The 11,194-nt window shown below is 38.6% G+C and overlaps 1 protein-coding gene across 4 annotated transcripts in view; it reads right to left on the reverse strand.

Moving 5' to 3' along the window:
• Positions 1–11,194, reverse strand: part of LOC117948565 (FERM domain-containing protein 5) — a 54,148-nt gene that overhangs the window by 7,286 nt on the left and 35,668 nt on the right. For all 4 annotated transcript variants that reach the window (XM_034878259.1, XM_034878257.1, XM_034878260.1 and 1 more), the window contains exons 2-9: positions 7,795–7,899; positions 6,662–6,704; positions 5,353–5,431; positions 3,316–3,413; positions 2,401–2,524; positions 1,468–1,555; positions 750–838; positions 37–100 (exon numbers count right to left, since the gene is read on the reverse strand). In XM_034878259.1, the coding sequence (XP_034734150.1) occupies positions 37–100; positions 750–838; positions 1,468–1,555; positions 2,401–2,524; positions 3,316–3,413; positions 5,353–5,431; positions 6,662–6,704; positions 7,795–7,899 (690 nt within the window). The remainder of the gene's footprint in view (positions 1–36; positions 101–749; positions 839–1,467; positions 1,556–2,400; positions 2,525–3,315; positions 3,414–5,352; positions 5,432–6,661; positions 6,705–7,794; positions 7,900–11,194) is intronic.

Here is an 11,194-nt window from a genome sequence, read left to right on the forward strand (position 1 = left end):
CATTTTATCCAAACATCCAACAATTCATGCTCTCACCTCCCTCTGATTTGCATGTACGTGGAAGATCTTGCCTTCGAACTTCAGTTTGGTCACTTCGTTCCTGTCCAGGAGAGACGGCGGCAACAGTCCCACATTGAGCAAGCAGAAACAAGAAGCCACAGCCTCTTTAATTATTCATGACAAACCATTTTGAGATCACATAAACAGCATTGGAGCTCTGTTTTTGTCTGACAAAACAAATAACTGATAATATTCCCTGCAGACGGGGTACGGGTGGAGAAGGAGGGTAACTTGAGTGCTTCTGAAAGCAAGTAAACAAACAAAGCCAGTGTAAATACTGCAAACATAATAAGTCCGTCTTTATTATTGTAACAAGAACCTTTTCAGTAAAAAGCATTCAGAAAAAAAGACAAATGTTAATATAATTGTAGACATGTTCCATTTTACAGTACAGCATCTTCCTGAATTCAAATCAATAGGCCTTAGATGGCGTAATTAGCTATCTGTGCACATGTTAGCCGCCAGCTCTTGCTCCAGGTAGAGGCAGGTGGATGAGCTTTGTTGAGTATTACTCTACAATCAGTAGTGCACATCCTGTTTAATGTAGAACGTCCTGCATATGGAGCATGTAGATCCGATCAGGTAAAATAAAGGCCTGCAGCACCGTGTTTGTCTATTTACATTCTGCGAGTACTCAAGGAGTGTTCTTTCTATGGCTTACATAAGACAATGTTGCATATTTGGCTCACCATTTAAGAAAATGAACTCTCCTGTTTCCCTGAAGCACCACAAAACCAAACGGTGTGAAGGCGAGGAAAGCTGGGTTCCCAGACACATCCTGAAAAAGAACAATTTCAAAATATAACTTGATCGCCCACATTTAAAAACAGATCAACTATAAGTCAGACATACTATATATATTTTAGAAGGTGCTGTATGACCCATGAGTTTCAATGTTGAAGTTGGACAGAACAGTTATTTGGAATGACATTCCGTATCAAATCAGAACATTATCAACTATCACGCATTTTAAAAAGGCATACAAACGGCTCCTTTTTAATAGTTACACTTGCACACATTAAAAAATCAGTTTATTTATTGTCCAAGCCTTGTTTGCACTGACCTTATTTGTCCAGCCCTGATGATGTTTTGTATAAATGTCTTTTGTCCTTATGTAAGTGTATTGTGGATTTCATTTGTCAAAATCCATTATTTTTATATCAATGTCTTGTATTAATGTCTGTTATGACGTGCTGTAACCATGTTCTATGTTTCTGCAGAACAGGAACCTGCTGAAAACCAGTTTTTAAACTGAGTCAGGCCCGTTTTTGTATTGTAATGTAATGTTACTTTTTCTAACTTTCCTGTATAATAAATATATGAGAAAAAAAATATATATATGAAAAAAGTTCTGTGAAATGTTTACTATCTAACTAACTAAAAAATAGTACAGCAGTGCTGAAAAACCTTGCATGGATGTGGATCAACACCATATGTCTCCAGCATCTGGGCTTTCTGCAGGAAATTTCGCTCTGATGTTTCAGGTGTCTGTCCACTGAGGGAAAGCAACAACACATCGAACATCTGTGTCAGTCCAGCATAATCATAAAAAATGCAACATAAAAGTCTTGCAATGCCAAACACTTCTGATTTCCAATAACGTGGTACACTCATTTTGATTGACTGAAAAAGGCAGACAGAGGTTATGGAGATCAAACATTAACATAAGATCAGTTGAGGCAAAGGAAATATGTCATATTATATTTAAAAAGCAGTTGATGTTAATCTTTGCTTCAACTGTTATAGTCAGGCTGTCAAATCTGTGTATTTATATTCATAGTGAACCACTGAGTTCACGTGGTGGTGCAGAAAGAAGAAACCACTAGTGGGCAGCAGAGTCTCATGCTGTTGGTTGTCATGCTCCTACAGCATCCAAACTGTACTTTGGCCATGTCTTTCTACCTGTGTAGTGTCTAATAGTAGTTGCTATTAGAAATAATTAAAAAAAAAACATATTTTTGTGCAATCAGTTGGGGGAATTTGACCTATCTCACCTGCTGTCTGTGAGAGTTGTGTGTGTGTGTGTGTGTGTGTGTGTGTGTGTGTGTTTGTGTGTGTGTGTGTGTGTGTGTGGGGGGGGGGGGGGGGGGGGGGGGGGGGGGGGTGTGAACTTGCTCTGTATGGCTAGGACTCATCACTAATCACACTAATAACTATAAGGAAGGGAAGGTATTTGATTGGACAGTGGAGAAGAGAGTGCTTTTCTCCGCTATCTGCTCAAAATGCACTTAATCACATAATAGCCAAAGGAGGTCTGGTTTTTAAGAGCAGGATCTGTAGGTATGTGAAAACAAGAGAGATATTTATCTAAAAAGTGCAGTTTTATATTTTGGCTCTTACATCAGCTCTGTCTTGTGTATGTCTGAAATCCGGCGCTCCAGCTTCTCCGAATGTTTTGGGAAAAACTGAAATTTGGAGCTGTAACCTTCAGGATGCTTCCCAGGGTCGTAATTACCAATCTCAGCTGGATGGAGGATCAGAAAAAGTAAAATGTTAAACAGATTCACAAAGGGCAAATAAAGTTTAAACAATGTCTGCAGGTTTCAGCACAGCGCTGCTTTATAAGGATGAACATGCCCAGGATTATTTGTGTTCCTTCATGCCACACTGCACTCCCTCAGATGACCCTGATGCTGATTTCTCTCTGCAAGGAGGAGCTGACCAGGCAGCCCATCTTTAATTCATCAGCAGCCCCTCCTCCAGAGGACCAGCCTCTCCTCAAACACTGTGCTTTCTGTGATGTTAGCTGTGCCAGCATACCTCTATGTGCTGTGTTTGTTTATGTGTGTGTGTGTGTGTGTGTGTGTGTGTGTGTGTGTGTGTGTGTGTGTGTGTGTGTGTGTGTGTGTGTGTGGGTGTGGGTGTGGGTGTGGGTGTGAAAAGGATGATAAGATGCCAGATAACCACTTCAAAGACTTTATAATTGATAGTGGAGTGTTGTCTATGAAATTATGTGCAAGTCATTAAAAAAATTATCATACAGAGTACAGAATTACCTTACTATTTTGTACGGGTTATAGAGTCAATATCAGTAGGCCCGCATGAATTCACATTCAATGAGTGTTAAATACATGTATACAATACAATACAAGCATTAACAATTGTGTCTATTCTTTGAGGACCATAATACTGTACATTCTCAGTCTATCACCTAACTACTAAGTACTTATCTAACTGGTGAGCTACAGGGCATGGTAAGACAGAGGTCAAAGCAGAAAGTGGTGCAAGTCATTTCCATCTGTCACCTCCCATTACCTTGAAGGATGTGAGCAGCGAGCATGGCCGCATCCGTGGTTTTACACAGAAGCCGACCATGGTAGAGGTCTCTCTTGATTTGCAGGAAGACAAGATATCTACAAAGGAAAGGACAAAAATCACGTCAGACTGTTTGACAGGCCTGCTTATCAAAACAACAAACCTGATAAACCTCACGAGATCTTGAGTTCACGTTTCTTATGGCTGGTTTGAATATTTCTTTTTGATTTAGCTGAAATGAGGGTTTTGTTTTGGGGAAAGGAGGGTAGAGGAGGGCTCTGAGGCAAAAGCTGCTACTGACGCTGTGCTTCTGTTAACGCATCCAGCCTAGTTTCAGACTCACCCAACCCATCAGCTCCTGAAGCATGGAATTTACTCAGAGACAACATCTGAGGCAAAATACCATGATGGTGACAATGACTACTATTACTGTATCATTATCAGTATAGTTATTATCACTTTTAGAGGTGGGATATTAAAAACAGGAAATCCAACAATCGTCTTATTGTTTTTCCCAATGAGCCTCGCAGACCTGCTTCTCTCTATCTAGGCCATTTCCACAAACACTTTCTGTGTGGAGAGATGCATTAAAAAACCACATTGTTCACTCAGAAGCAGACCCAGGTGAAGGTGTGACGAGTACAACTAAACGGTAATAAGTTTACAGCCAGCAGCTGATGGTTGCTTATGTTTTGACTGTATTACAAAACATCTCCACAAAGCAAACATGCACTCACAGACATAGCACTTCAGCCAAGTTATTTCACCTTTAATGTACTAAAGTTGTACTTTAGTTTAGTTGGACTAAAGTTTTCTTAATTATCTTTATTTCATTTGTTTGGACTACAGGGACAATTTAGCTGTTGAGCTAACCCATGGTACATCAACATTAATGTTCTTAAAATGTCAGTGATGATTACTGTGCATCTTTTTCCCCCTGATTTCCTTGTGTGTGTTTTGCCATATGGATCTTCTCATCATCTTTCAAACAGATGATCAGGGCCTAAAGCCAAAACACGTCAGCAGTTTTGTCATCCCATTTCTTGAGAATCACACTGGGAAGGCATGTTAACTATACTGAATAGGCGTTTTTCACAGAGAACATTTTGACATGGTACAGTAGGAAAAGCGCAGGTGTGTATAATGCAATTAAGGATTGCTGAAATCACTGTAGCTCCTTCAGTTCTGTCGTGGCTTTCTGGGATGCTTGACTAGAATGGAGCCATCGTTAGTGTTATTAGTAACATCTGTGCTTTTCCTACTAGGACAAGTCAAGACCTATAACACCAAAGCCATCATCATATTTTATGGAAAAGTTGTCTATTTTGTGGTGTCAATAGAGTTTAAATGTGGCATTAACATGCAGCATTCTTTGACCCATATCTCCTCTATCCGCCCTGTTCATTACACTCTACATGTGATGCGCATTTCATCTCATTAAACCTCAGAGAGAGTGAGTGGCCTTCTCTCCCTCAGGTCAGTGATGGATGTATCAGTACTGCACATGCACACACATAAATAAGCTGGCTACTCTCAGCATTATCTGGAAGCAGTGTAAACTCGGTGTAAACTCTGTGCTCTCCACGTTTTAATTTAATTTCACGTTTCTGCTAATTATCAAAACCCCATTTAGGAAGAATCACCATGGAAAGAAATGTTTGCATTTATACACTCAGTCTGACATGTTGCCTTTAATGTTCTACCGGAGTGAACCCTTTTACATTCCTCTCAGCTTTACAACTCCTTTTGTAAACTGTGTTCTGCGTAATATTTATCATAATGTTTTAGACACTAAAGTACTCAGGCTCTTAAATTATGAAGGCCCATGCATAATGTTTTAGAAAGAGATGTTTGCTCTGTCTGAAACTTTTAAAGCACAATCTGGAACAGGAAAATCTGAAAGAAAAACAAAGACAAAGCACTGCTGCTGTTCACAGTCTCTCTTCCTTACTTTTAAACTGAAACAAAGGTGAGCTAAAGCTGTATAAGAGCCCTTATCAATTTATCTGAAGTAAAGGCAACAACAGGAGGTCATACCGAGTGATTTCCTCCTTTAGAGAGGCGGGTTCAGGAGGGTAGAACTTGACTCTCAGACACATGGTGAATGGAGGCTGAGCTGGAGGAAACACACACAAAACATGTAAGAAACACACAGGAATCCTTTCATTGTCATATGTCAAACAATCAACTGTGGGAGACAGCAGGACAGTTTTGAGACAAAGACAGATTTAAAGTAGAGTTTCAAAAATCCTAATAGGTCAGTTAGTTGGTCTTGATCAGGGCCCTGCTATTTCCCTTCCTTGCATGCTGTTGTATTTTACTTCATTTATAATGGCTTGTAGCTACCATGTGTTATACGGTGGGGTTATTTATTGGTGGTAGTTTACTGTATTATTTTGTGCATATATATTATGTTGTATACATTCATTTTATAAAATATGTGTAAATATAAATATGTTTATATATGTAATATGTTTTGATCTATTTTTAGGACCAAGGAAAAGAGATGGAAATCAGTCAGTAAATAAATGTGCATCACCCCTGTCATAAAAAAAACCTAAACATAACTACACTACAGACTTTTCAATATAGATGAATCAAAATGTCCTCTGGATCAATTATTTACTCTATAAAATGTCACAAATAATGATACTCGCCCAACACAAGGTGCAGAAGCCCAAAGTGAAGTTTTTTTCTTCTTCTGGTCAACAGTTAGAAAACCCAAAAGAATTGACTTCAATAATGAAAAAAGAAAGCAAGTTGTAATAGTAAATGTATTTAAATACTCATGAGTATAAAAGTATTAACAGCTAAATGTAGTTAAAGTATCAGAGTAAAAGTACTTTCTACCTATTATACACAACAAATGCCCCTGTAAATGTCTGTAAGTTGGTCAAAGTGGAACTAGTCTTTACTTCTTTATGTAAACTAATGTTATCTCTAACACAGTATCATATTTAACAATCTCCTCTGTAGTTTTGCGTGTACAATGTTATTCTGCAAACTGTGTGAAGTAGAAGGTATATTTTTCCCTGTCAAATGTAGTGATCAAAAGCAAAAAATGGCACAAATGGAAAAACTAAAGTAAACCACAAGTACCTCAAAATTGTATAGAATTAGTAACGTTCCATAACCAGCATATGTTTTGGTGTTTTCATTGGATAAATGACTTAAATGATTAATCCATTGTCAATGTTTGCGCGGTTAACTGTTGCTACAACTCCACAGTAAATCATTTGGATTAAATATCAGTAAGTCATTCAACATCAGTGCAGACCTTGTGTTGAGGATGAGGGATTTAATCGCCCAGCGTCCAAGACTATAAACAAATACACAAAGTACTTACATTTCATTTGCTTTGCAATTGATTTTGAGAACTCCAACCAGTGCTGAATTAGAAAGACAGAAAATAGGTAAATCTAATTAATCAAATGTCAGAAAAAAAATCCTATTTGAGTAATCTACACATCATATTATTTAGCTGACACTTACAATTCTAGCTGCCATGATGTTCAGCTGTTACTACTGTTCTCTAGGGGAACCTGTAAGTGCCACATATGGTTTTACATTGGCACTGTTTGAGCAATATGCCAAAACTGAATTGAATATTAAGAATTTTCAAGGTTTTCTTTTGAAAAAATGACCCCGGTGATCTCTTGAGACACTGTTGGAGCAGGAAGGCTGATGAGACAACAGGTTTTGACTTAACAATGAGCTCCTGCGTGTAGTGACAGTTACACAGGCTCTGTGTGTCTATACAGTTTTGCCAAATTCAGATTCTTCATTCTCTTTGGGAGCATATTCTCTCTCCGTCTTTCTCCCAGGTTGTCTTATCCCCAACCCAACCCACCCGCAGCAACAACCACCAAAATAGTCCTGAGTGACAGCATAGGAAATGCAGCATCAGCAGGACTTGGCTCTTGTCTGCAGGACTACAACATGATCTGTGAACATGAACGTGAATACTTCATGAATCAAGCAGTGCAGTAAATTACATGCCTCACAGCAGAAGAGCCTGATGAAACACCCGTGAGTCTGAAAGGTGGTGTGAATAAGAGAAACTGAAGAACACAACTATTCACTCTGGCCCACAGTCTCATTCTTCTAAATCAAACGTGATCCATTTTTAAGTATAGCCATGAAAGTGGCTTTTACATGGACACAAAGTAACCCAGTTACGCCTAGAGGAAGTCATTCCGAGCTCACATTCAACCACAATCCAATACATCCAAAACATTGGACACAGTGGATATAACAAGGTGGATTTCAAACTCACAATTTCCATATAAAGTTTGCTATACCTGGTCTAACAACAGGAGGAAAAAGCATTTCTTTTTAAAATTATCATCATGGGTCTATTTTCGGAGATCATTGCAGTCAATTAATAGAATAATTCAACATTAATACCTTATTAAATAAATAAAGACACACACACACACACACACACACACACACACACACACACACACAAACACATACCCGCTGCTTGTCTGGATCCACATATCTGATGCCAAAATAGTCTTTCTCCAGCAAATTGAGATGATGGCAGATGAGGTCAAACAGATACTGTCCCTTTGCGTCCCGCTGTAATAGAAGAGAAGACAAATCAAATTCAGCAAGCATGCCCGCAACAACAAATCCCAAACTTTAAAAATATTTGAACATGTGGCATGGAAAGGATTCAACAAAAGAAAAGGTACTACTGTCCTGATTGCAAACATGAGATATCATTTCCTGCTCGCAGAATAAGCTTCAGATTTATTTTTGAAAACCCTGCCAGAGATATCTCAGATTCATCTAATATTAATACAAAGCCAGAGCCATCTGAAGTGTCTGGAATAGAACCCCATCCACAGCTAAAAGAAGATCTCAAACAGAGCATGGTTTAAATATGCTAAAATCTCACAGTGGTTTTGCTAATTCTCTGAATTCTGAACCTCAGAGGACGCTTTCCCATAGAAACACCTGTGTACATCTCTGCACAGGGAGAGGCCTGGGCATCCTCCACTATGTCCAGTAAATATCTGATACCTCTCTTCCTGTTCACAAACATGTATTTGCATAACACTGCTGAACACCGTGGCTCAAACCAAAACATTTGGCTCAGACTGGCCGAGATTTTCTTGTAGAGATCCAACAGTAGCACATAATACTGTTAAAAAACGTAGCACTCGCTGTTTAGAAATTCCTCTCAAAAGATTGCATGGGCAGAAACAAATGTTGCTCTTCAACATTATGAATTGCTTTTCCTCTGGAAGAGTAGTATACAGCTATGAGGGATGCAGATATTATTAGCATGAGTACATTAAGAGCGATGATTACAGCTGGGTGCATCACTGCAGTGAGCCAGGTACAGTAATAAATGAAAGCTCATTGACTAATCTCAAGCTGCGGAGGTGCCACACAGTGGAAATCAGTGTCAGTCCCTGTGGAGAGCTAGAATCTAGTCTGAACGTTTCAGACTGACAAGGAAACATAACAAACTCTCATATTGTACGGAGAAAATATTTATTCATAATTCAAATTGAAAGTAGAAAGAGAAAGGGAAGAAAGATCAAATTTAAAATATTATTATTTTACTATGCTACTAGGAAAAATCATGCCATAATTAAATTTAAAAAAGAAAAAGGAAACATGAATGCTTAAATTGAAATCTTTGAAATTTTTCATTGATAGAGAGAAACATTAAATATGAAACTCAAAATGGAAAATAGAAAAGCTTAAATGGAAATACTTAAATCATTTTCTTATTAAAGTCTTGCACTATAATTTTCAATTTTATCTTTTGAATTTTACATTTGGAAACATTTTAAGATTTAACGTTTGGCTTTTCATTTTGACTTGACACTTGTCAATGTAAAGGAAGAGGCGTGGCCCAAAGAATGGTAGAAGTGTCACTGGCAGCATTCCCCTCCATGTCATCACTCAGGCTGGAGATAGAGTAAAAGGCACTTCATGGACGAAGGCATTTTGATGCTCAGCCGTCTTCACTCTCTGTGACAAGATGTTGATAGGAGCTCTGCTACTGGACATAACTGACCTTTCTGTAGCGAGGCCGAGGGGCATCGTGGGTGCTCTCCACTGTCACTTCGAGATTATTCCCTCTTTGTAACATTACTAACCAATCTGATGTGCCTGCTAATTTACAGGGCCTTGATAAAAATGCAGAAGCGTTTTGGAAGGATCACAGACACATGTATAGACAGATAAAAGAGTAACTGGGATGTAGGTGGCTTTCTACAGTAGTATTAGAGAAACATGATTTTCCCTGGAAAAATTTCTTCATCAAGTATACACGTAAAATAACCTGGCAATGATAATAATCCAAATTAAATTAGATGTTCAGATTGTGTGCATAAAAGATACAAGTTTTTTTTAAAGTGTAAAGGGTGCTTCCTCCAGTGGGTTTATCATCAGGCTGAGAACTCTGCTAGAGGGAGAAATAGGAAACAACAAAGCCAACCATATGTTTTAAAAAAGGTTCTGTATGGAGAGGACACACTGAGGCAGAAAAGACATCTGCTCTTTTGTTGCATGGAGAGAGCAAGTTTGTTAGTATTCAACAGCACTCCCACCACCCGCCCTAACTCTCCCCCTTTTCTTGCTCCCCACTGCCCCCTATCTCCGTCTCTGCCCCGCTCCGAACACAGCTGCATAATTCCCCCGCTGGTCTCTCTAATTACTAGATTGAGGTGATAGCAGGAGAGAAAGGATGTCCTGAAATTTCCAATTAACACTAATGAACCTTTTCCTTGCTTAGATTGGCATCTCAACACAGCCCTACAAGAGCCTAGACAGATTTACAAAAGGGTTTACTGGTTTGACCTGAGTTTTAAAACAAACAGGTGAGACCCTATTTACAATATCCAATGCTCCCATGTTATATCTGTTGAATTAATAGGCTCCCGTCACCTCCCTTTTGTAAAAAAGAAACTGTGAGAAACGAACAGGATAAACTGTGAGAATGCAAATGTAACAACAAGCTTGTTTTAGGGATGGATTTATGGACTAAGACATCACCAAATTGCCAAATGTGCCTGTTATACTGACAAATATTGAAGTAATAAATCTGAAACAGTGAAATCATTCAAGAGATGTTGGTACCTGATCTTGAGGCAATATAGGCTAAAAGGGCATCTCACAAAGACAACATAATTAAAAAGATCATTCTGACGTGCCTCTCACAGAAAACAACGCAGAGGTTATTTACTTACAAAAGAGCCCCCAGTTTACAATGGGCGCTTTCCTTCCAGATTAATCATTAAAATGGTCTCCATGTCAATGCAGGAGCACAGACCATTAATAAAAGATTGTATCACTTTACCTAAAAGGTACCTAAAACCCTGAGGTGATTTATTTAGTTTCATAAGCAGATTACTTTCTTTTGTCCCAGGAGACTGTGGTTGCACCATTTAATGTGTCAGAGCAGTTCAGTGTGCTGACCGAGCTGCAGGGAGTTCAAGTCATGACCCTGTCACTTCAGTTGGGACTGGGAGCACAGAAAGGCCGACCCACAACCACTTACAGTTAAATGAAGCTCTCTTTGCTGAAAAATCAAGTCTCATTCTTTCAAGTCATTAACTTATATTTATCGTTTAAAGCTATAGTGCGTAGTTTGAATGTAACGTTCAATATAAAAAAGTCACACACTGAAGCTTTAATCAAAGCACACGCAAACAGTTAGCAGTCACAGCAGTGTTTAAATACAGCACATCAGTCTATCCAATTACAAATATTTAAGTTTTGTATATTATTATGTCATTCTAAACCAAGAGATTGCCACAGGCTGTTGCAGTATTAAACTAAAAGATGTCCAACAGTGATTTCAAACATAATAATTGATGCCATGCCAATTTATTTCATTAGTTTTAAGCTGGTG

The sequence above is a fragment of the Etheostoma cragini genome, chromosome 8 (genome assembly GCF_013103735.1).
Source record: "Etheostoma cragini isolate CJK2018 chromosome 8, CSU_Ecrag_1.0, whole genome shotgun sequence".
In the NCBI taxonomy this organism is placed as follows: Eukaryota; Metazoa; Chordata; class Actinopteri; order Perciformes; family Percidae; genus Etheostoma; species Etheostoma cragini.